Source organism: Bos indicus, chromosome 17 (assembly GCF_029378745.1).
Source record: "Bos indicus isolate NIAB-ARS_2022 breed Sahiwal x Tharparkar chromosome 17, NIAB-ARS_B.indTharparkar_mat_pri_1.0, whole genome shotgun sequence".
In the NCBI taxonomy this organism is placed as follows: Eukaryota; Metazoa; Chordata; class Mammalia; order Artiodactyla; family Bovidae; genus Bos; species Bos indicus.
Genome location: NC_091776.1, coordinates 32,518,009 through 32,544,767, shown reverse-complemented (window position 1 = coordinate 32,544,767; position 26,759 = coordinate 32,518,009). Strand labels below are relative to the sequence as shown.

Below are 26,759 nucleotides of genomic sequence, written 5' to 3'. Positions count from 1 at the left end.
CATAAATTTACTAAATAAAGCCTTGTCATTGGAAGCCAATATAACATGCAAAATATGTCAGTCCCACTAACTTGAGTGAATCACATAGTATTTGGCTTTATTTGAAGTGAGCGAATGGGAAGTTATTGCCAAACATTTAAAATTTAAGTTTGATTATTTGCTTGAGCCATGACTTTCATATTTCTAGCCTGATGACTTTTTTTAACAAATGTTGCTTTTGATTCCCAAGTTTAAAGTCAAGTCATAGAATGTTTCTTTGCACACTCAACCCAGAGGTCCCCCAGAACAGAGCCTTTCACTGCAATGCAGGCAGACTCATGTTCACACACAGCCTCCTCTCAGACAGGAAAGGTGGAGTTTTCCTTTTCAGAGCCAAAGGAAGTGACAGCTCAGGGGTGATGGTTGTACTGATCTTGGTGTGGATTTCAAATTGGTTAATTTGCTTTCAATTTCAACTCCTCACTTGAGCCTCCATACAGAAAAATTAAATGCTAGATTTCAGCATTTTGTTTCACTCTGATGAAATAAAAATTGTTTTGAGTGTAACATTAGACTTTGTCCTCAATTGCAGTAGCACCAACACAGTATAAACTAAGGCATCATTTAGCAAAGTGTTATTGGAGTGACATTGTAATAACCTATTAAGGGTAATGCACATTTGAATGACCGCAATTATTTTTGTAGGTTTATTCATGACTCTGTGGTGTTTAGTGTAGTTGTTTCTGAAACAGTGATGGGCATTTCATAGGACCCTATATTGCAGTCTTCCAGGTGGGAGACTTCCTGAATTGTTATTGTATATGTTTTTACAACAGATGGTTTTTCTGAAGTTGTTTTAAATCATCTGAGTATAAAGTTATTGAATTATCATCAAATATGATTTTATGTCATAAATTATAGATGATAACATGATGGAGACACAAGAACTAAGAAATCAATGGGATTGGATTGATCCTAAATATTATTGTAATACAGGTCAATGTTGATGAATACATTTTTTATATACCAGTGTTTGTGTGTGTGTGTTAGTTGCTTAGTCCTGTCCGACTGTGACCCCATGGACCATACCCCACCAAGCCCCCCTGTCCATGGAATTCTCCAGGCAAGAATACTGGAGTGGGTAGCCATTCCTTTCTTCAGAAGATCTTCCCAACCCAGGGATCGAACCCAGGTCTCCTGCTTTACTGTCTGAAACACAATGGAAGCCCACACCAGTAACATACTTAATTTTTTAAAATTTGCTGAACTTGTGACTCTAATAAAATGTCAAATAACGGGTTTGCTTTGAAAACAAATATTTCTGGAGAAACAGTTACATGCGAGAGATGAATAAGTTGTGAGAATGCAAAAATAAAGAAGACAATTTTTGACCTCAAAATTCTGAAAGTCACAAATTTGAACAGTATAAATGATCTGTTAGCCTGAGAAGTTTTGCAAATGACCAATTTCTGTAATTTGTAAATGTATTAAAGAAATCAGAGCAAAAATACTTCTGGTGAAATAAATAATTATTGGCAGACTTGTTAATTAAAAGATTGTTTAAATACAACTTGGTGGCATTATCATAGTGTCTTTGGAGGTAATACATGTGAAGTCTAAGCATTATTTTTGGTGCAATGCGTTGTCACAATTCATATGGTAATAGTAGTATTTGAGAAATTTTGAGTGTCAGTTTCATGAAAATATAAAGGCAGTAATGTCAATAATTATATTGGGCACTAACAAAAAGCAACTGATCAAGTACTATTTGCTGTGATATGTCTTCTTTTACTGTTTTATAGTATATGTATTTTATGTCTGTCTCACAAACCATTTAAACCTTTTTCATTTTTGAAAATGATTCTTATTGCATCTTTTGAGAAAAATGACTTCTTTTTTAATTTACTATTTTATTGGAGTATGATTGCTTTAAAATTTTGTGTTGATTTCTTCTATATAACAAAATGAATCAGCTGTATATATCACTTCACACCGGTCAGAATGGCCATCATCAAAAAATCTACACACAGTATATGCAGGAGAGAAAGTGGAGAAAAGGGAACCCTCTTGCACTGCTGATAGGAATGCAATTTGATAAAACCTCTATGGAGAATAGTATGCAGGTTCCTTAAAAAAGAAAAATAGAAGTATCATATGATAGTCGTATTGCTGGATAGCCCAGCAATCCCACTACTGGGCATTTACCCTGAGAAAACCATATTTCAAAAAGACACAAGAATCCCAGTGTTCATCACAGCATTATTTACAATGGCCAGGGCATGGAAGAAGTAGCTTCTTTGTAGGCATTTTCAAAGCAATAACGTTTACTGCTATCTATGGAGAAAGTCTGAGTGCAGGATAAGAAGGGGGTGTCAGAGGATGAGATGGTTTGGATGGCATCACCAACTCAATGCACATGAGTTTGAGCAAACTCCGGGAGAGAGTGAAGTGCTACAGTCCATGGGGTCACAAAAAGTCAGACACAACTGAGTGACTGAACAACAGCAAAGAGATAATTTAGCTATAGTTTCTTTACATGCAACGTATACCCACCACCTATCTGCTGATTGTTTAACAGTCTTGCAGTGGCATCACTAAGGCAAACCATCACAGATTATTTTCCATTAATATAAACATAAAGGAACTTAAAATGAGCAAGGATCTGGAAAAATAGTATTTGTAGGGTAGATAACCAAACATTAATTTTTTAAAAAATTAATTTTCTGTACACATCAAATGCGTATTTTTAGAGGGAGTGGTCTAAGGCATATTATGCTGCTTCCTCCCTAGACCTGTCCACAGATCTCTGCAAAAATCAGTGGGCTAGAGTTAAGAGTCTGACTGTTGCTTTTCCTTAGATAAATGACCTGACAGTTCAATGCCTTGCTTTTGACTGGGAGATGAACTTGATGATATCTGGGATTCTAAGAACTTTGATATTACTTATTGCAAATGCATAGATTTCTATTTCTATTTTCTAACTCTATTCCAGTCTATTTTGTCTCATCACAGCAAGGATTTGAAACAACAGACCAGTGTTACAGCTCACACAGGCGGGATTTTATTAGGCAGACAGCAGAAAGTACACACCCAAGACATGAGAGCTAGTGGACCCTGTAGGAGTGGCCTCAACCCTGCTTGGGTTCCCTTTTTATACTTTTTGTTTCCTCCCCCGGAGCCTGATTGGTTATGTCCTATACAAAATAGGGCTTGTGTCCACCACCTATCAGGAAGGGAGCATGTTTGGGTGTGTTTTTTCCCATCCAAGATTCCCATTCTAGTCCTTGGATTTTCTTCCTTTGTCTCTTTTCCTGGGCTTTTTCTAACTGACATTTTTGGACTCCCTTTTTCCTACTTAGACTACCTAACATAATCTTTTGTAGTATTATACAATCTTTTAAAGGAAAAAAAAAAAGATTGCTTTTCATCCTTGTTCATTAAGAACACCTTATGTAGGTTGCAGGAAGATTGTGAGTTAAAAATATGTTTGGGGGTATTTTTCATCCTGATACATTAAGAACCAATTCATTTAGCTTGCAGAGAGAATATGAATTTAAGAATATGTTTTTAATTGTGGTTGAGATAGTGACCACAATGCAATTGTCAGTTTACTAGCTGAGGAATGAGCTCATAATGGACCTTAATATTTTAGTTGATTCCTTAGCCTTGAATATAGAGTATTACTTTCATAATATCAACTTATATTAGTGAAATACCATGTTTTATATTTAGACATATGGAATGATTTGATAATTGCTATTGCTAATTAGCAACTTGCTCATTTATGATGTAGTTGAATTCTGATTTTTTTTACTTAAAAACTTAAAATTCCCAAAATATCATTCCTGATGCAGTGCAGAATAAAATGATAAATTGCATATAATAGGGAAACATTTTTAAGGAGTAAAGCATTGTACCCATTTCATAGCAACAATTTACACAGTAAACATTTTATTTTTTAAAGATCTATTTGGCTGTTCAGCGTAAAAGTTTGGTGACATTATTTAAAGCCATATTTTTAAATAAAATTTTACCTTTACAAAACTACCACAAGACAGACACTTTTTAATTAATTGATTGTTAGCTCCCTTAATCTCAGTCATGTATTTTTCTTTAAACATCAGTATTTACGAGGGTTTCATTGACTAGGGATGAGGTGTCTTGGCCAAAAAGTCATTATTCTGAAGGTATCTGAATGGTAATGCAGTTGTGGTCATAGACAATACCTGTCATTAGGTGTAGCTGATATTTTGTTATAAACAAGTCAACCACGAAGCTACCAAATGCCCTTGTAATGGTAGGTGAAACCATATATGTCTGCTAAGGGCCCACTATCTAAGCACAAAGGTCAACATCTGATAGGCAGGCATAAAATATGCAAGTACTTTATCTTCATAGTGTAATGTTTCTTTTATCTTTGAGGGTCAGTTTTCACAAACTTATAGAATTGATACTTTGAAGTTGTCCCCTGGACTTAAATTATGTAACCTATTGGCAGTCTTTATTTGTTTTGCTTTCATTTAAAATACAGCCATTTGTGAAGGGAAGCTTCTGAGTTCAAAATGTGATTATTTTTTGCAAAATAATATTTAATAGTACAATTATTTTGCTTATTTCATGTCCAAACAAATGTAAAAAAAAATGTAAAACATTAGAGGGGCAATGCTAGTACTAAAAGCTATGCAGTAGTTTGGGGTATGTATTTTAAAAGAATGAAATGCATTTATCAACATACTTTCTTTAGTTTAGGAATTACATTTTAGACAATTTTTAAAATCAGATAATTTATAAATAAACCACTAATAGCCATTATCTTCATTATTTAAAGTTACCTGATTTGTACAGAAAGCACTCTTTAAAATTATAGTGTCTTAATTAATACCTCTAGATAACTTATTATTATATTTAATAAACTATATTTTCTTTCTAGATATCTTTTTTAAATGGTTAGTTTGATTCTTGTGTTTTATATGACAATATTTCAAAAAACCATACCAAATCTTAGTCCAAAGTGAGGGTAATATTGAAATAAGACTCTTAGGTTGATGGGAGATCCAAGACAGTGAGCCAAGTGCATGTTAGAATCTGGACTCATCAGGAAAAATGGTAACTTCCAAGGGCAAGATACAAGACTGCTTGAAGAATTACCCATAGTGTAGGGGACTAACTGCTTGGAATCAAGATGTCAACTGTGTATTTCCAAACAGATGTTTCTATTTGTACATATTTCCATGGTCAGACTTCATTTGTTCCCCACAAGAAATGGTGGCCCATCTTATTTTCTTATATATTTACTATATTGGAGAAGGCAATGGCACCCCACTCCAGTACTCTTGCCTGGAAAATCCCATGGATGGAGGAGCCTGGTAGGCTGCAGTCCATGAGGTCGTAAAGAGTCAGACAGGACAGAGTGACCTCACTTGCACTTTTCACTTTCATGCATTGGAGAAGGAAATGGCAACCCACTCCAGTCTTCTTGCCTGGAGAATCCCATGGACGGGGAGCCTGGTGGGCTGCTGTCTATGGGGTCGCACAGAGTCGGACACGACTGAAGTGACTTAGCATAGCATTAGTATTTACTATATAGTGACTAACATATACCTTTTATGTAATAGAGTCTAAAAGATTAAATGAATAAATATGGGAATCAGTGACCACTTCATAGGCAAACAGTGTTCATGATCTTGGAACTCTTGGTAGAAACCGAAGAACTTACACACTGATTCAGAAGTGAAGGGATTGCCAGATGAAATCTACTACACCAGTGAGTTCAGATCTCCTCCTCTTGGTTATTCATACTCTAGGCTAGTGAGGGAATCTAGAGAAGTCATGCTGAAAGTTTTTGAGGAATACTTGAGGAATTGTGAAGTGGAGCAGAGAGACTGGAAAATTAGAGAGAATATCTAGATTTTTCTTTGAAGAAGAATACAGTTACAGTTTTTTGATTGGCAGGCTGACACTGATTTTGGAAAAAGCATAGCCTGACCTACCAGATGAATGACCTCTGGTGTCTTTAATCAAAATATAACCTTTATGTATGTCAACATCCAATGATGAAATGTCCTAGATCTGTGTCTATAACTGGTAGATTATAGATATATTCAGAAATGTTTAGTTTTGAGTCTATTAATATTTAACTAAATTTATCCTTGCTAATAAAGACAGAAACAAATTTTTGTACCTGAAATGATGAAGTTGGCCAAAATCTCATAGAACATACATGGTCTCAGATTCCGAGAGCTAAATCTAGGGATCACCTAGCTGATTTATTTTTAATCTTGACAAAGATTTATAGACTGACCCAAGATTATATGGCTAGTTAGTTCATATGTAAGTGATCCAAATTGTGGACAGGAATAATATGCACATTTATAAAAATACATTTATAAAGCTGTGACATACTTTTCATATATGATTCATTATGTTTATTGAAAACACATGCCTAAAGAGAGAGAGGGGGTGTGCTTATAAATAGAGAGAGATAGACAGGTTTGCTGGAGAAGGCAATGGCACCCCACTCCAGTACTCTTGCCTGGCAAATCCCACGGACAGAGGAGCCTGGTAGGCTGCAGTCCATGGGGTCTCTAGGAGTCGGACACGACTGAGCGACTTCACTTTCACTCTTCACTTTCTTGCATTGGAGAAGGAAATGGCAACCCACTCCAGTGTTCTTGCCTGGAGAATCCCAGGGACTGGGGAGCCTGGTGGGCTGCCGTCTCTGGGGTTGCACAGAGTCAAACACGAATGAAGCAACTTAGCAGCAGCAGCAGCAGCAAACAGGTTTGCATTGTAGTAAAGGAAACTTACTACTGACTTACTAGCTCTCTGGCATTGGATAATTATTTAACCTGTGTACATTGGTTAACTCATTTCTCTAATGGGAATATAATAGTACTTTCCTCATAGGGCTCTTTTAAGGATTTTTTTTTGCATTTATGTGTGTGTATGTATATGAATGTGCACATACATATAACTTACAACAGGGTTTGGCACGTTCGTGTTAATTATAACTATTAAAATATAGAAGGGTCTTGTTCAATTCAAGCACTCATCATCCATAATGAAGAATCTACTTTTTGTAACATATTTTTACTATAGGATCTACCATACCTGACAAACTGGATTTAGAAAAGGCAGAGGAACCAGGGATCAAATTGCCAACATCTGTTGGATCATAGGTAAAGCAAGAGAGTTCCAGAAAAATATCTATTTCTGCTTCATTGACCATGATAAAACCTTTGACTGTATGGATCACAACAAACTGTGGAAAATTCTTAAAGAGATAGGAGTACCAGGCTACCTTAATTGCCTTCTGAGAAACCTGTATGCAGGTCAAGAAGCAATGATTAGAACAGGACATGGAACAACGGACAGATTCCAAATTGGGAAAGGAGTACATCAAGAGTGTGTACGGTCACCCTGCTTATTTAACTTATATGCAGAGTACATCATATAAAATGCAAGGCTGGATGAAGCATAAGCTAGAATCAAGATTGGCAGGAGAAATATCAATAACCTCAGATATGCAGATGACACCACCCTTATGGTAGAAAGGGAAAAGGAACTAAAGAGCCTCTTGTTGAGGTGCAAGAGGAGAGTGAATAAGCTGGCTTAAACCTCAACATTCAAAAAATTAAGATCATGGCATCCAGTTCCATCACTTCATGGCAAATAGATGGGGAAACAATGGTAACAGCGACAGACTTTATTTTGGGGGGCTCCAAAATCACTGCAGATAGTGACTGCAGCCATGAAATTAAAAGACACTTGGTCCTTGGAAGAAAAGCTATGACCAACCTAGACAGCATATTAAAAGCAGAGATATAACTTTGCCAACAAAGGTTCATATAGTTAAATGTGTGGTTTTTCCAGTGGTCATGTATGGATGTGAGAGTTGGACCATAAAGAAAGCTGAGTGCTGAAGAATTGATGCTTTTGAACTGTGGTGTTAGAGAAGACTCTTGAGAGTCCCTTGGACTGCAAGGAGATGAAACCAGTAAATCCTAAAGGAAACCAATCCTGAATATTCATTGGAAGGGCAAGGGCTGAAACTGAAGCTCCAATAGTCTGACCACCTGATGTGAAGAGCTGACTCATTAGAAAAGACCCTGAAGCTAGGAAAGATTGGACACTACTGAGCGGCTGAACAACAGATGCATATATGAGTGTGTGTGTATGTAAGTATTTGTGAATGTGTGTGTGTGTGTGTAAAGAAGAATGCTAAATTGAGGGTAAAGAGAATCCAGAATGGCACCAATTAAACATGACATCAAAGATATATCAGGACCTGTACCACACACTAGAAGTACATTGTTGTTCAGCCTCTCAGCTGTGTCTGACTCTTTGTGACGCCATGGACTGCAGCACACCAGGCCCTCACTGTCCTTCATCATCTCCCAGAGCTTGCTGAAACACATGTCCATTAAGTCAGTGATGCCATGCAACCATCTCATCTTCTGTTGTCCCTTTCTCTTCCTGCCTTCAACCTTTCCCGGCATCAGGGTCTTTTCTGAGTCAGTTTTTTGCATCAGGTGGTCAAAGATTTGGAGCTTCAGCCTCAGCATTAGTCAGTCCCTCCAATGATATTCAGAATTTATTTCCTCTAGGGTTGACTGGTTTGATCTCCTTGCAGTCCAAGGGACTCTCAAGAGTCATATTCTATCACAAATACAGTCTCTCCCTGGCTCTAAGGAATGCCCAGTTCTGTTCCAATAATTTAAAAACCAAGATCTACTTTTCATTGAAAGTTTCCCCCTGTGATAAGCATTTTGCTAGCATCATCAGGGGTTAGTCTTCATAAAATGCTCTAAGATACATTATTATCCCAATTTTAAGATAAGGAGAGTGAGGCTCAAAGAAATTAAGTGCTCAAATTTCCCCAGTTAATAAGTGCAGAGACAGAATCTGAACTCTGGTTGTTCTAATTCAAAAACTCTTGTTATTTACAACTTTGCAAGGAAATTGGAAATGCTCCTTACAAGCTGCAGTTTTAATGATCTCCATCTCTTTTAAAGGCAGTGGTGTAGAGAATGGTGTTAGCCAAAAGCAAAATAGCAGATTTCTAACTACTAAGGCTGCCCTAACCATTTCCTAGACCAATTTGAGACATTAGTTATGATCAAAACTGTCCTGTTAAGTGGTGGAACTACAATAATGACTTAGTACTGAATTCTGTATATTGTTTTCTGGGTTTCTCTTTTTATCAATTGCTCATCCATTTATTTGTCTAGCTCTCTGTATTTCCCACTCATTCTTTGCCAGAGAATACTGACAATCCTATTTACTACCTCTCCTTCCACCCTTTCCTCTTCCTGGAAAAGATAAAACTAGAATTATTTTGCTGTTTCCTAATATCCACTCTCATCACTCTTGATCTGATGGAGTATTTACAGTATAAGTATAAAAGATGACATTTCATCCTAGAAGAAAAATGTTCTGGTTACATCCGAGCTAAATGGGTGGATGGACTTTCCTCCATGACTTAATTTTGTGATCCAACTGGGGAAATTTTCAGTTTTATTAGCAGCTATCTCCCTTTTTCTCATCAGATATTCAGCTTTTAGCACCTAACTCAAAAGAGAAAACACATGGTTTGAAGTTATTATTTAATATTCACAGATTGTTCTTTCTAAACAATTTTTCTTAGGGTTTTTTTTTTTTTGAAAGTCACTCAGTCGTGTCCGACTTTGCAACCCTATGAATTCTCTAGGCAAGAATACTAGAGTGGATAGCCTTTCCCTTCTCCAGGGGATCTTCCCAACCCAGGGACTGAACCCAGGTCTCCCACGTTACAGGCAGATTCTTTACCAGCTGAGCCACAAGGGAAGCCCAAAAATACCAGAGTGGGTAGCCTATCCCATCTCCAGCAGATCTTCCTGACCCGGGAATCAAACCAGGGTCTCTTGTATTACAGGAGGATTCTTTACCAACTGAGCTAGCAGGGAAGCCCTTTCTTAGGTAGGAAAACAAATAACTCTTGATTTCTGATGAGGATCTTTCAAGGAAAGTTAATATTTGCAACCTATCTTAATACCACATATGAACAGGATGATTGTTTAGCTTTAGTCACACTAAGAAGTGTTGATGGGAGTGACGATAGAAAGAAAAGGTATGTATAGTTTTCTTCCCCCAAAAATTGAAAGTTGACTTTAAAGGGAAAAAGTGCTGAGTGTTTCTTAAAATGTGAACTTCTTTATTTTCCCTGGACATTAGTTGCCAATATCTAAACCTTTCAGGAAGAAATTTTATACCATGTCATCTGTGTGTCAGGCAGCACTTAATGGCTGAAAGACAGACAGTGCTAATCTGAACAATTCTTCACTGGTGCACAAATCTGGGGATTTAAATGACAGTTGATCTGTGGACCAATTCTATTCTAAACTCCTAGGTGATCATTTAAAATCAGTTACTATCAATACGTCAAATGATCTTTCTTGGCTATTCTTTTCCTATAAATAATTCACAACTTTCTCTAGGGTATTTTCTGGGATGTTATATTTAAAGATTCTGATTCTTTTTGGAAGGCTTAGTTGAGCAGATTCTTGATATACAATTTAACTGGTATTTTGCAGACATATGCAGCATTCATATATTATTTCTTTTCTTTCTTGTAGGTAGAAATAACACTTCAAGATATCAATGACAATCCACCAGTGTTCCCAACAGACATGCTGGATCTCACAGTGGAGGAGAATATCGGAGATGGTTCTAAGATTATGCAGCTGACAGCCATGGATGCTGATGAGGTAGCTCAGACCTTGTCTCTGACTTTTTGAAACATAATTTTCCAGTGATCTATCAAATTTCTACTGTATGTTGACAACATTTATTAACTAATAATTAAGGCTAAGCATTGAGTGCTCTTTTCCAAAGGACATTAACTCTTGAAATGTGACATAGAAATGCTAAGATAGAGACTGCCTAGAGGCAACTTTCCTTTGATCAGCAATTTCAGCTCAGTTTATTGCTGGTGCGTCTTAGATTCATTAGCCAAATTATTTTAATTTCTCAAAGGATAAAAAATATTTACAGAAATATCTTATTTTTAATGCCCCATCACTCCCATTTGCTATCTTATAGCATATATAGCTAAGAATTTATTTTTATTTGTATTTGAAAAAAGCAAATTATTGAAAATTAAAAAAAATAAGACAACTTTGAAACTTTTCATTTAACTTGCATATATGCATGTGTGCATGTTAAGTCTCTTCAGTCGTGTCTAACTCTGTGTGACCCTATGGACTGTAGCCTGCCAGGCTCTTCTGTCCATGGGGATTCTCTAGGCAAGAATATTGGAGTAGGTTGCCATGCCCCCCTCCAGGGGATTGTCTCTACCCAGGGATTGAATCCACATCTCTTATGTCTCCTGCATTGGCAGGTGGCTTCTTTACCACTAGCACCACCTGGAAAGCCCCATATATATACATATCAGTTCAGTTCAGTTGCTCAGTCGTGTCCGACTCTTTGTGACCCTGTGAATCGCAGCACGCCAGGCCTCCCTGTCCATCACCAACTCCCGGAGTTCACTCAGACTCACGTCCATCGAGTCAGTGACGCCATGCAGCCATCTCATCCTCTGGCGTCCCCTTCTCCTCCTGCCCACAATCCCTCCCAGCATCAGAGTCTATTCCAATGAGTTAATTCCTCGCATGAGGTGGCCAAAGTACTGGAGTTTCAACTTTAGCATCATTCCTTCCAAAGAAATCCCAGGACTGATCTCCTTCAGAATGGGCTGGTAGGATCTCCTTGCAGTCCAAGGGACTCTCAAGAGTCTTCTCCAACACCACAGTTCAAAAGCATCAATTCTTTGGCACTCAGCCTTCTTCACAGTCCAACTCTCACATCCATACATGACCACAGGAAAAACCATAGCCTTGACTACATGAACCTTTGTTGGCAAAGTAATGTCTCTGCTTTTCAATATGCTATCTAGGTTGGTTATAACTTTCCTTCCAAGGAGTAAGCGTCTTTTAATTTCATGGATATGCAAACATAAAGTGTATAACTTAGTAATAGCCTTATATATTTTAAGGAAATTATCTAGGAAGCCAATGAATTTTGAATTCCATTAATAAGTTTCCTAGCAGTAAACTGATTTTGGGGGGCACAATTTAGATTTCTGTCTTCCATGTTTATGTTTTAAGTTTAACTAAAGCAATCATCATGCTCCAAACATCATGACAACTTACATAATTTGTAATTTATATTTTTCCCATTAAAAAAATAACATCACTTGTTTTCTCCTCCTTGCTAGGTAAAGGTTTTAGTTAATTTCTAGAATTTTGGAAAGAGGAATAATGTTCCCATACACTAGTAGCCCATTTCCCTTTTTGCTAAGCCCCAAATAGATAATTTAATTTCCTTACCTCATTTAAGCTCCAGAAGGATATGATAACTTGATTTTTGGCTTATTTAACTTAAAAAAGGTGAATAATTCAATAATAGACTAATTTTAACAGCCAGTACAGAATGTAACAACTTAGTCATTTATCAGTCAGTTTAGTTCAATCACTCAGTTATGTCCGACTCTTTGCCACCCCATGGACTGCAGCATGCCAGGCCTCCCTGTCTACCACCAACTCCCGGAGTTTACTCAAACTCATGTCCATTGAGTCAGTGATGCCATCCAGCCATCTCATCCTCTATTGTCCCCTTCTCCTCGAACCTTCAATCTTTCCCAGCATCCAGGTCTTTTCACATGAGTCAGCTCTTTACATCAGGTGGCCAAAGTACTGGAGTTTCAGCTTTAGCATCAGTCCTTCCAATGAACACCCAGGACTGATCTCCTTCAGGATGGACTGGTTGGATCTCCTTGCAGTCCAAGGGACTCTCAAGAGTCTTCTCCAACACCACAGTTCAAAAGCATCAATACTTTGGTGCTCAGCCTTCTTTATAGTCCAACTCTCACATCCATACATGACCACTGGAAAAACCACAGCCTTGACTAAATGGACCTTTGTTGACAAAGTAATGTCTCTGCTTTTTAATATACTGTCTAGGTTGGTCATAACTTTCCTTCCCAGGAGTAAACATCTTTTAATTTCATGGTTGCAGCCATCATCTGCAGTGATTTTGGAGCTCAAAAAATAAAGTTAGCCACTGTTTCCACTGTTTCCCCATCTATTTGCCATGAAGTAATGGGACTGGATGCCATGATCTTAGTTTTCTGAATGTTGAGCTTTAAGCCAACTTTTTCACTCTCCTCTTTCACTTTCATCAAGAAGCTCTTTAGTTCTTCTTCACTTTCTGCCATAAGGGTGTTGTCATCTGCATATCTGAGGTTATTGATATTTCTCCCGGCAATCTTGATTCCAGCTTGTGCTTCCTCCATTAGTCATCTATACATTTTGCCAAAATGTAACTTAGGAAAAGGAAACAAAATAAAGCAAGTACATTTAAGTAATTGTAGTTTTCTACTGAAAAAGATTTGGTGTTTTATGTTTAGTACTTTCTAGTAAATTTTGTGTAGAGAAAGTTTTTCCAAACTTTAGCTACCATGAAAAGAGTTGTATGCAGAATGTTTGTATTATTATTGATACATATGAAATATCATCAGCTATAATTTAGTAAATACTGCTGAGATTTTCTTAAATCTCATCATTGGTCATATATATTTGGATAGCTTAATTCATAAACATTTTTTATCTTTTATTTAGCAAAAAGCTAAAAAACAAAAAAAAGAAGCTCATGCAATTACTATAAGCTCATGCAAATGATACATCAATTAGAGCAGTTGCTACAACTATTTGATGTATCATTTGCATGAGCTTATAGTAATTGCATGAGCTTCTTTTTTTTGTTTTTTAGCTTTTTGCTAAATAAAAGATAATGAAAGTTTATGATACTCTCTGTAGGAACAGAACAAGTAAAACTCATTTATTTCAAGTGATTTATTCAAGGCAGGAATTAATAATCATGTTAATTATAATATACATATCCTAGTGAAATGCACTACTCTCTTAAGTTCAGTTCAATTCAGTTCATTCACTCAGTCATGTCTGACTCTTTGCAGCCCCATGAATTGCAGCACGCCAGGCCTCCCTGTCCATCACTAACTCCCGGAGTTCACTCAGACTCACGTCCATCCAGTCAGTGATGCCATCCAGCCATCTCATCCTCTGTCGTCCCCTTCTCCTCCTGCCCCCAATCCCTCCCAGCCTCAGAGTCTTTTCCAATGAGTCAGCTCATCGCATGAGGTGGCCAAAGTACTGGAGTTTCAGCTTTAGCGTCATTCCTTCCAAAGAACACCCAGGACTGATCTCCTTTAGAATGGACTGGATCTCCTTGCAGTCCAAGGGACTCTCAAGAGTCTTCTCCAACACCACACTTCAAAAGCATCAATTCTTCGGTGCTCAGCTTTCTTCACAGTCCAACAATCACATCCATACATGACCACTGGAAAAACCATAGCCTTGACTAGACAGACCTTTGTTGGCAAAGTAATGTCTCTGGTTTTCAATATGCTATCTAGGTTGGTCATAACATTCCTTCCAAGGAGTAAGCGTCTTTTAATTTCATGGCTGCAATCACCATCTGCCATGATTTTGGAGCCCAAAAAAGTAAAGTCTGACACTCTTTCCACTGTTTCCCCATCTATTTGCCATGAAGTGATGGGACCAGACGGCTTGTTCTTCGTTTTCTGAATGTTGAGCTTTAAGCCAGCTTTTTCACTCTCCTCTTTCACTTTCATCAAGAGGCTTTTTAGTTCCTCTTCACTTTCTGCCATAAGGGTGGTGTCATCTGCATATCTGAGATTATGGATATTTCTCCCAGCAATATTGATTCCGGCTTGTGCTTCTTCCAGCCCAGCATATCTCATGATGTACTCTGCATATAAGTTAGATAAGCAGGGTGACAATATACAGCCTTGATGTACTCCTTTTCTTATTTGGAACCAGTCTGTTCCATGTCGTTCTAACTGTTGCTTCCTGACCTGCATATAGGTTTCTCAAGAGGCAGGTCAGGTGGTCTGGTATTTCCATCTCTTTCAGAATTCTCCACAGTTTATTGTGATCCACACAATCAAAGGCTTTGGCATAGTCAATAAAGCAGAAATAGATGTTTTTTCTGGGAACTCTCTTGCTTTTTCCATGATCCAGTGGGTGTTGGCAGTTTGATCTCTGGTTCCTCTGCCTTTTCTAAAACCAGCTTGAACATCTGGAAGTTCATAATTCACATACTGCTGAAGCTTGGCTTGGAGAATTTTGAGCACTACTCTTAAGAATTATTATTCGGTGCTCAGCTTTATTATTATTTTATATTTAATAATTACATATATATGTTTTATAATATATATAATCATATATTATATATAATATCATATGTATCATAAATGCATTATGTTTTATATATATTATATAATTATATTGTATTTCATAATTATGTATTATATAATATATTATAAATTATATCTATATTATAATATATAATTTTAAGTTAGATATAATATTATAATATTATATACACATTATATATTATAAATCATATATTATACATAATATTTTATATTATATAAATATATAATGTAATATATATACATATATTAATAATAAATATACAATATTATGTAATTATAATATTTATATACTAATTATGATATAGAAATATATTATATTTGTATAACACTATAATTTATATAATATACATTATATATTACAAATTATATATAAATATAATATACAATATATTATGATTATAAATTCATAAAATATCTATAATAATTATATATAATTATATTATATAATTTATTATTCAGTGATTATTTGAAAGAAATGCCAACATTCCGCCCTTATAATAATATTATGCAAAGTCTGTTATAATTTTACTTTCCTCCCTACTTTTTTCTTTTTAAACTGTGATAGAAGGGTTAAATCAAATGCGGTGCTGCCTGTATGTTTGTTTTTCTCTCCGTGACTTTTCTGTGTGTGCGTGTGTGTGTGTGTGCATGTGCACCTGCATACACTTGCCTTGTCTTCAAGTTGATGTTTTGAGATGTGTTTATATTTAGTATGAGATTTGAAGAAGGCTGGGAAGGTCATTACGTCTCTAGGTATTTACCTCAACACGATTTTAGTGCACTTTGTTTTATTTCTATTGAGTTTCCCTTTTCAAGTTAAAAAAACTGTATCTATGCCAGTGTTATCACTTAGACATTCTAGGCTTTTTTTTTTAAAGTACTAAATGCAAGGTGATGATGTCTAGTTTATGCAAGAAGTGCATTTGAGGTGAGACAGTGGGAAGTTAAAGAGGCACAAAGGAGGAAAACTATAAAACAGTAACAGTCTAGGGAAAAGGAAGGAAGACTGTTTGCAATTCAAGGAAAGAGTGGTATAAATCACCACCAAGTACTTTGTAATAGGACCACTATGTGGGGGCAGGGAGAGTGGAGGTGGAAGGGGAAAAAGACAGTAGAGGCTGGAAGGAAGGAAGTAGTTTTACCTGGAACTTTAAAGAAAAGAAGGACATTTTTGTAGAAGTGCTTTGGCACTATTATTTTTAAAAAATTAAGCTCATGAGATCCTTTTCCTTCTTGAATATGTTTTTTTTTTTAACTTTTTAGTGATGTTTTAATAACTACAGACTATGTCCACTCCTGACATGAGGAACCAACATTTCTTTGCCTGTATGCCAAATTGGATGGCTACCTAGGCTTCCTAGGACATTCAGAATTATTGGCTGTTTCCTTTTTTGAGTGGTTTACAATAAATTATTATTAATGTTTTTAGATAAACCTTTTATCTTCTATTCTGTTCTCAGCTCCTTACCTCTAGGTTAAATTTGAAAATATGTATGTACACGTTTGAAATGATTTATCTCTTACCAAATCATGGTTCTGGTTCTTTCTTCATCTAGTTTTGAGTAGGAACCAATATTGAAATGCAAGGAGTTTCTTTTACTTTTTGGCCAGCATTAAATTGTCATGCAGCTATCTTGCAGGTTGATTTTGAAACATTAATAGAATTCTTTAAAACACTAAGATTACATAGGTCATCAGAAAATTATGTCCACATATTATATAGTTTATATACTTTTCCTTAATTACTAAATCAAACATAAAATATTAGTATGTTAGAAAACCTGGTGTAGGTCACTGAAGAATAATGCCCGGTAAAGGAATCTGAAAGCAATATGTACATATTGAGCATAATTTAAATATCATTTGAAACATATGTTGGATCAAGATAGACATCTCTCAGAAGCACATGATTGTCTGTGTCTTGTTTCCTTTGATAAACGAATTATTATGCTTGTAATGGGCCAGGACATTAAAGCTTTATTCCATGGTACCATACTTGCTTTTGAAACTACTACTTAAGATTATAAAATGCATTTAGAATTTATAGCTATTTACTTTTAGAATTCCTTCCACGTACTTTTGTCTCTGTGGTTCCTCAGGAGAGTAGAATGTTTTTAAACAGCATTATTTCCACTGTGCTACAGCTGAAATATGATATTTGTTTCTTGTAGCATTGCTGATACTGCATATTTGGGATACTAAATAAATAAATAGACTTTTCAAAAGACCTCATTAAATCATTACTCTTGGCCATGAATTTTCAGACATTCACTGGAACTTCTAATGCACCACATCAGCTGATTTTGAAAGTGAAAAATTATGGTTTATCAACAGTCTGATGCCTTTGGTTTTCTGTTCAGAAGAATTATCATAAGTTCAGGAGTATTAATTATTATAGTCATTTTGTAGATGGGACATTTCTAAATTTTGAACCATTTATATAATAGCTTGAAATTCGGTTTTGCATCTTGGCTTTCCCCTAATTTCCAAATTCTTTTTTTTTTTAAACTTTACATAATTGTATTAGTTTTGCCAAATATCAAAATGAATCTATTTTAATAGTTCAGAATTGAGTGTAGCTGTTTTTCTCTGGACTGTTTCACAGAATAGTGGAATTCCTTGTGAAACAGAACAAAAAGTACAGAATGTAGTTAGATTCAAAGTCTAAAATTCTTATTGAATGTTTTTGTTAAACCATACAATTACAATAAATACATTAGATGGTCTATGTACACCTGAATATACAAGATAAATGTGCATAGTATGTCAAATCCAGCTGTCATTACTAAATTAAAATGTGCTTTGAGGATTTCACATTACTAAATTTTAAGATTGGTTTGGGAATGCAGTACAAATATAGCAAATACCTCTAAACATGAATTTTGAAAGAGTATTTTTGCCTTCGACTGTTAGCAGTCATGCCCTTATATATTTGATCTTGAGAATGAAGCATATTTAATCTATGAGGGAAAAGATGTATGGAAACTGCAGATTCTGTAGTTTCCCAGCATGTCAGCCTTAGAGTCTAAATGTCTTAAATTTATGTTCTTCCTAAAAGCTTCTTGAGAGTTCTAAGCCTGGATACTTTAACAAATACATTTCTAGAGCTGATATGGTAATATATCTATATCTATATCTATACCTATATCTCAACATATCTACATATCTACACATATTTGTTTTATATGAGTATATTGAAATCAAAAAGTAATTTTTGAAGTTGACAATTCCAACACTACATATACCTCAGTGTCAGGATGTAATACTATATAAAATAGAAAATCAGACAGTATTTTTCCTTGGATATATAGCAACTCTAATCAAATTTTGATTTAAATTACTCATTTGCAAACATCTCTGTCATCAAATGCATCTAACTTGTTATATTCCTTTTATAAAAAATAATTAAAATAGGAATAAAAACAGTTAGCACTGTCATACACTTAAAGCTTTTCATGCATTGTTGTAGGTCCTTTACATGTGTGAACTCCTTTAATCCTCAGATTCAATACAGATTAAGTACTGCTACATTACAGTCCCATGTATCAGATATTATTACCAGCCAGATTGTCTCGGTAAGGAAACATAGGCTCATAGAAGTTAAGGAGTAGCCCAATGATACATGATTAATAGGTAGTGGAGCAGAGATTCAAAACCAAAACTATGGCCCCAGAGCATGCAGTCTCAACCAGTACAATGTATAATGTGCAACTCAGAATTCCAACTATAATATACATGTGATTGCTGCTGCTGCTAAGTCACTTCAGTTGTGTCCGACTCTGTGCGACCCCATAGACAGCAGCCCATTAGGCTTCCCCGTCCCTGGGATTCTCCAGGCAAGAACACTGGAGTGGGGTGCCACTGCCTTCTCCAATGCATGAAAGTGAAAAGTGAAAGTGAAGTTGCTCAGTCGTGTCCGACTCTGTGCAACCCCATGGACTGCTGCCTACCAGGCTCCTCCTTCCATGGGATTTTCCAGGCAAGAGTACTGGAGTGGGGTGCCATTGCCTTCTCCATACATGTGATTAAGCATATCTAAATCAAACTGTTCATTATTTCAATAATATACAAATAAGTTTATAAGAGATTTTTTGAATACTATAGTTACCATCCCTCATTATCAAATCTAGATTGTGATTTTAATTTTAATTTGCCTTAGTTTCTTTATTTTTGACTCTGCTAAAATCTACTCTTTCTGAAACCTTCCCTTTAACCTCTGTGGCAAGCTGTCCTCTGGGTCTCCCAGGTTCCTTCTCCTCTTCTTTCCTCAGTCACTTCCCTTATTTCCCATTCTTTCAATATGATATTCATTCTTTATGCTGCTGTACCTTTTACTATCTATTCTCATATAAATTGTCAACAAATCATCTGGCTTCAACTGTGAGCCACATAATTGACCTTCAGATAGTTTTATCAAACCTCTTTTCAAATCTCTGACCACATATCCATTCCTATGGCTATAATCATTGCCACATAATCATTTCTATGAAGCTATCCTCCACTCTCTTAACATACCATACATAAAATTATAAAATTTCAATGCATAATGTCTCCTGAGTCCAAGCAGACCTTATCCTGAGATGTCTTCAGCAAGAACATTCTCCTAATTCCCAGCCAAAGTAATTTGAAATTTTTTTTCTTTCTCTTTCACTTTTAGGCTCATTGCATAGAGTTGATAAAAGAAAGAACAAGAATAAAAGAGAATGTTGAACAACTGAGAGCTATCCTTAGTTACTTCTGTATCCAATAACCCATCAGATCTTACTAATTTGTTCTGTGTATATTATGTTTGGTACACAATGGTTGAGAGCCTCACTTCTGGGGCAAGATAACCAGGGTTCAGATTTCTTTGTCTCAGTTTCTTTATCTTCAAAATGGGGATAATAATAGTGCTTACCCAACTGGATTGCTTTTAAGTATCAAATCAATTAGTGCCCATGAAGTGATGCGCTCAGAGCAGTGCTTAGCACTCAATAAACACTTAATAAATGTTCTATTTTTCTTTTCCATTCCTTCAGCCAAATTCCTAGTTTATACTTCAGATCTTGAGTGCTACAGTTCAAAGATCTGAGTGAACACAAGAATGCATCCCTGCTTTCATTTTACAGAACAGGGACTTGAACCAGAAAATAATGCAGATTATATAGTTTCCTCTTGAAGAAATGAAGTCCCAGTCTCCTGGGGCCAAAGTCTACTCTCTCACCCCTTCTCTGGCCTCTCTTCTTTCCAGTCCATCCTATACCATCAAGAGCCTTAAAAGATTGTTTCCAATTAAAACAAGATCAGTGGTTTCTTGGTCATACAGTTCAATGTGTGTTGTAACTGAGATTCTCCAGTGTATGTGCTGTGCTGTTCTTAGTTGCTCAGTCATGTCCAGCTCTTTGCTACCCCATGGAGTGTAGCCTGCCAGGCTCCTCTGTCCATGGGGATTCTCCAGGCAAGAATACTGGAGTGGATTGCCATGCCTTCCTCCAGGGGATCTTTCCAGCCCAGGTCTTCGCATTGCCGGCAAATTCTTTACCATCTGAGCCACCATGGAAGCCCAAAAGTACTGAAGTGGGTTCCCATGCCCTTCTCCAGGGGAACTCCCTGACACAGGATCAAACCGGGGTCTCCTGCATTGCAGGTGGATTCTTTACCAGCTATAGATTGGGTATACCAATCTATACCCATAATCTAATATTTTAGCTCATTTTTTCTTTTTTTGTTCTACGATAAAACTCTCCACACTGAAATTCCCAGGTGGTACAGTGGATAAGAATCTACCTGCCAATGCAGGCAACATGGGTTCGATCCCTGGTCCAAGAGGATTCCACATGCCATGGAGCAAGGAAGCCCGTGCACCACAGCTACTGAGCCCAAACCCTAGAGCCCGCAAACCACAACTACTGAGCCCATGTTCTGCAACTCCTGAAGCCCGTGGGCCTAGAAGCTGTGCTCCACAACAGGAGAAGCCACCACGATGAGAAGCCTGCGCACTGCAACCAAGAGTGGCCCCACCTGCTGCAGCTAGAGGAAGGCTGCGTAAAGCAAGGAGACCCAGTGCAACCAAAAGTGTATAAAATACATAGATTAGTTAATTAATTAAGCAAGCAAATCTCTTCACACTAGCAACTGGTCAAAGTAATCCCTCTCTTTGGTTCTTATAGTGCACATTGTAAGCTTCCATTTGTGCTGTGTTGTGCTTAGTCATTCAGTTTTGTCCGACTCTTTGCAACCCATGGACTGAAGCCGATCAGGCTCCTCTGCTGTTGGAATTCTCAAAGCAAGAATGCTGGAGTGGTTTGTCATGCCCTCCTCCAGGGGATCTTTCCAACCCAGGGGTCGAACCCAGGTCTCCCTCATTTCAGGTGGATTCTTTACTGTCTGAGCCACCAGGGAAGTCCATGTTTCCATTTAGAGCTTTCTTAATTTAATTACCTTCTTATGTTGAATCAGAGGAACATGAGCTCAGAGTCAGACAAACTAGGGTTTGAAATCCACTCACCCCCAGTATGACTCTGGATAAGTTAAGTACCATCTCCAAACTTTGCATCTTCTTTTGAGAAATAGTATCTCACAGTGAGAAAAACTGAAAATGAAGTGGCTCAGTCGTGTCCGACTCTTTTCGACCTCATGGACTATAGCCTACCAGGCTCCTCCGTCAGTCCATGGGATTTTCCAGGCAAGAATTCTGGAGTGGTTGTCATTTCCTTCTCCAGGCGGATCTTCCCAATCCAGGGATTGAACCCGGGTCTCCTGTATTGTAGGCAGACGCTTAGCCACCAGGGAAGCATGAACTAAAGCAAGATAATGCATACACAGTGCTCTCCCTGGGCCTGGCAAACCTCCGGATATGTAGTTAATAGTATTATCATCATTTGCATTTTCCACAGTGACAGTTTGACCCCTTTCTATGATATATTTTAAGAATTTATATATGTGTGTGTGTGCTGTGCTTAATTCCTCAATCATGTCCAATACTTTGTGATCCTATAGACCATAACCAGCCAGCCTCCTCTGTCCATGGGATTTTCCAGCTAGAATACTGGAGTAGGTTACCATTCCCTCACATACACACATATATATGGGCTTCCCAAGTGACTCAAGTCTTAAAGAATCCACCTGCCAATGCAGGAGACACAGGAGATGCTGGTTCGATCCCTGAGTTGGGAAGATTCCCTAGAGGAGGAAATGGCAACCCACTCCAGTATTCTTGCCTGAACAATCCCATGCACAGAGGACCCTGGTGGGTTGTAGTCCACAGGGTTGCAGAGTCAGACACAACTGAGCATGCATAGAGCGCGCGCACGCACACACACACACATTTTGAAGGTTGAGATTCGCTGTGTTATTTAATGAAATGAATAGTGAAAGACTATTTAGTTAACTACACTGGACTGTTACTATTTGAAATATTACAGTATCATATGAAATTAAACCCGAGAGCCTCACTTTGTCAAGTATACATTCAGCACAAGGAGCAGAACTTTTCCTGTTCTACTTCTAGCAGTTCAGATTCTGCTCTCTTTTCCGTAGGGTGCAAATGCTCTTGTCACATATACAATCATCAGTGGAGCCGATGACAGTTTCCGAATTGACCCTGAATCTGGAGATCTGATAGCTACCAAGAGACTGGACAGAGAACGTCGTTCCAAATATTCCTTGCTGGTTCGTGCGGATGATGGTCTTCAGTCCTCGGATATGAGAATAAATATTACTGTCAGTGATGTGAATGACCACACACCCAAGTTCTCCAGGCCTGTGTACTCCTTTGACATCCCAGAAGACACAACCCCAGGTAGGTGGCACACTTTTAAGTATATTTTGCAAGGGTCACCTTTGACTACAGTTACACGGACTAGGTTTTGGCTGCTCTTGAACTGGGACTAGTATGTGCTACTGGGCATAAACGTTGGATTTTTAAATATTTTAATTAACTGTCTTTGCTACAGTTCCCAAACAAATTTCTAGACTTTTGAGAGCAAATGAGAAAAGCTAATCATCTGATGTCTTAATTACAGATATTTGTTTCTGAAAGTATCTGTGACATGCATTGTTAAGTTTCCTGGCAACCATAGTTTTGATACTGTTTTTCCACTGTAAGGATGTCTGATGTGATTATGTTCCTGAGCATAGAAAGCAAAAAAAGCACAGGAAAACCTGTGAATACCCGTTATAGTACTTACTAGCTGTGTGAACCCGGGCAATTAATTAATTTCTCTTAGCTTCAATTCCTTCTTCTGTATATGGAAACAGTGATTCTTGTTAGAATTAGGATAAAACATGTATGAGTTTGCTAACATGGGGCTTGAGGATTAGCAGATGCTGAATAAATGTTAGTAGAATAAGAATCCTGAATTCTCACCTTGCTTCTTTGAATATTTTATGTTGTAACTGTTGCATGTGAGTACTCAATATCCCTGTTTCTGGTGTGGGTTGGCTTCTTTTCCACTATCAGAAATTCTTATCTAAAACTGAAATTGTATTGTGAATTATATTTGAATGAGTTTGTAAAATAAGGCATATGTTTTAAAAACTCATTTGACAAAGGAATGAAACATTTATAGAGGACTAAAATCTCACTGCAGTCAGTTCACCAAGATGAATTGTTCATGTCCTTCATGAAATTCCCATCACATTTCTTTCTCACCTCATTTCTAGCAATGGTCATATAAGCTGTTAAGTGGTATGCCCTTAGCATAATTCTGTATTATTGCTTGGAATTGCCAGTTCCTGACACTAGCAGTGGGCCCCAATATATGTTCACTGACTTCATCAATATGGTCATGAATTGGTAGGTAGAAAAATAATGTCAGAAGTTGTGTTCATTTCCCAGAACATTTACATCGCAACATAAGATCTACTGGCTTCCAAGGTGGCACAGTGATAAAGGATACGCCTGTCAATGCAGGAGACTCCAGAGACATAGGTTCAATCCCTGGGTTGGGAAGATCTCCTGGACTAGGAAACGGAAACCAACTCCAGTATTCTTGCCAAGAAAATTCCATGGATAGAGGAGCCTGGTGGGCTACAGTCCATGAGGTCGCAAAGAGTCAGACATGACTGAGTGACTGAGCGTGCACACACACACATAAGATCTACTGGAGATTTGGGAATGTTGACATCCATGTTAATGTAGAAATCTACAGTGTTGTTTTCATTATATTTTCATAGTGATTTTCTAGTTTAAATATTTTACTATACAAATAAATGTTTTGGTATCATATATCATCTCTTAGCAATACCCTGTCCCATTAATTTTAGATTCTCAATTTATTCTAGGTTCTTTGGTAGCAGCTATTTTGGCTACAGATGATGACTCTGGTGTAAATGGAGAAATTACATATATTGTGAATGAAGATGATGAAGATGGCATATTTTTCCTGAATCCAGTTACTGGAGTCTTTAATTTGACTCGAATGTTGGATTATGAAACACAGCAATATTATATCCTCACTGTTCGGGCTGAAGATGGTGGGGGACAATTTACTACCATCAGGGTTTACTTCAACATACTAGATGTAAATGATAACCCACCCATTTTCAGCTTGAATTCATACAGCACATCTTTAATGGAGAATCTACCTCTAGGATCTACTGTTCTTGTGTTTAATGTTACCGATGCAGATGATGGTATGTACTTTATTTTGCATACTTAAAGTTTATTAAACATTAATCATTAGATTTGTATCATATTTATTTACTGTGTGCAGCTGTCACAAAATTGCATTTTGTAAATATAGACCCAAAGTTGAGGAATAGGTTTATAACTTAACTATAGAGAATTAAAAAACTAAGGATTTTATTAGTTAAGTTCTTTTTTATAACATTTACACAGCATACATTGTGTGCATCTTATAAGCTTTATAAATTTATCTTCCTTTATTCTCTCTAAATGTGTGACACCACTGCAGTTTAGCAATGTAGAAGTCATAAAGCAGCTTTTTGGTAGGTTTTCTTCAGATAACTATTTGCTTACATATATTCTTTTAACATAAAAAGGATAAAATGTGGATGCTAAAGGAAAACCAAGTCTCAAAAAATACTTCAAATTGCATGATTAGTTTTATATTTCTGACCGAAAATGGCTCAGAGTATCTCAGCAAGCTTTCGTGCTTTAACTCCAAAGACGGTCTCAGATCTCTTTAATTTTTATGCTATATAATCTAGTTGAGATTTTAAATTAAATCTAGACTTTACAATGTTTGATATTTGTTTATTTGATTTGTTTGATTTTTATTTCTTTGAAAACTTTAAAGTATGACTCCCTTGGTCTTTTTTTAAGACTAATTTTGTAAATATACATACCAGATAATATAGCCTTTAGAGATAACATTGTACAGATTGTCAATCTTTGTTCGGAAAGTTAATACCTTGTTTTTCCTTCCACTGGATGCAGCTAAATGTTCATTTAGTTAAGAAAACAAGGGACAGTATTTTAAGAGGAAACTGGTCTCTAGCCCAAGGATATGCCTCGTGGCATAGGCATATCAACCTTAATTTAGAATTTCCTGGTTCTTGCTGACTTAAATGATTTATGTGATCTCAGAGTACCATTCATCCCATTCTGCTCTATACTTAGTTTCAAGAGTGTCTAGAATCGCCACTTACAAAGATATGAGAGGCAGAGCACAGTGTATTTATATATCTTTCAATTCATGAAATAGGAAATGCTTTAATTAGAATCCATTAAGTGCATTTTGAAGTTTTCCTCTCTTATTTAAGCATAGTTAATAATGAAAACATAAATATTCCTAAAACAGAAGTGCCTATAATGTTAGTACCACAAATTGCTAAGAATATTAAAAACAACAACTGACAGTTGTCAAATACAGTCATCCCTTGTACCAGCAGGGGATTGGTTCCAGGACCTCTGGAAAGTTAGTGAAGTGAAAGTTTAGTTGCTCAGTAGGGTCTGACTCTTTGCGACCCCGAGGACTGTAGCCACCAGACTCCTCCGTCCATGAGATTCTCTAGGCAAGAATACTGGAGTTGGTAGCCGTTCCCTTCTCCAGGGGATTTTCCTGACTCAGGGATCAAACCCCGGTCTCCTGCATTGCAGGGAGATTCTGTATCTCTGAGCCTCTAGGGAAGCCTCATTGATACCAAAATCCAATATGCTCAAGTCCTTTATATAAAGTAGCGTAATGTTTGCATACAACCCATGCACATTCACCCATATACTTCAAATCATCTTTAAATTACTTACAATACCTACTACAATATAAATGCTATATAAATAGTTTCCAGAGCACAGAAGATTTAAGTTTTGCTTGAAATTTGGAACTTTCTGGAATTTTTTTCCCTCAAAATATTTTCGGTCTATGTTGGTTGAATCCTTGAATGTGAGACCAGCAAACATGGCAGACCACTTGTCCCTAGTATGTAGCCAGTCCTGGCCTAAGAATGTTGCACAGTCCTTCATGTACATCAGCCTAGTTCTGTACGTGTAAGTGTCTCCCATTAGACTTTATGCACAGTTGAGGTTAATCTTCATTTTGAA

At 36.9% G+C, this 26,759-nt stretch overlaps 1 protein-coding gene across 2 annotated transcripts in view; it reads left to right on the top strand.

The window, feature by feature from the left end:
* The window catches only part of FAT4 (FAT atypical cadherin 4), a 190,843-nt gene that overhangs the window by 70,042 nt on the left and 94,042 nt on the right, over positions 1-26,759 (top strand). For both annotated transcript variants that reach the window (XM_019977566.2, XM_019977565.2), the window contains exons 2-4: positions 10,593-10,724; positions 22,793-23,054; positions 24,539-24,889. In XM_019977566.2, the coding sequence (XP_019833125.2) occupies positions 10,593-10,724; positions 22,793-23,054; positions 24,539-24,889 (745 nt within the window). The remainder of the gene's footprint in view (positions 1-10,592; positions 10,725-22,792; positions 23,055-24,538; positions 24,890-26,759) is intronic.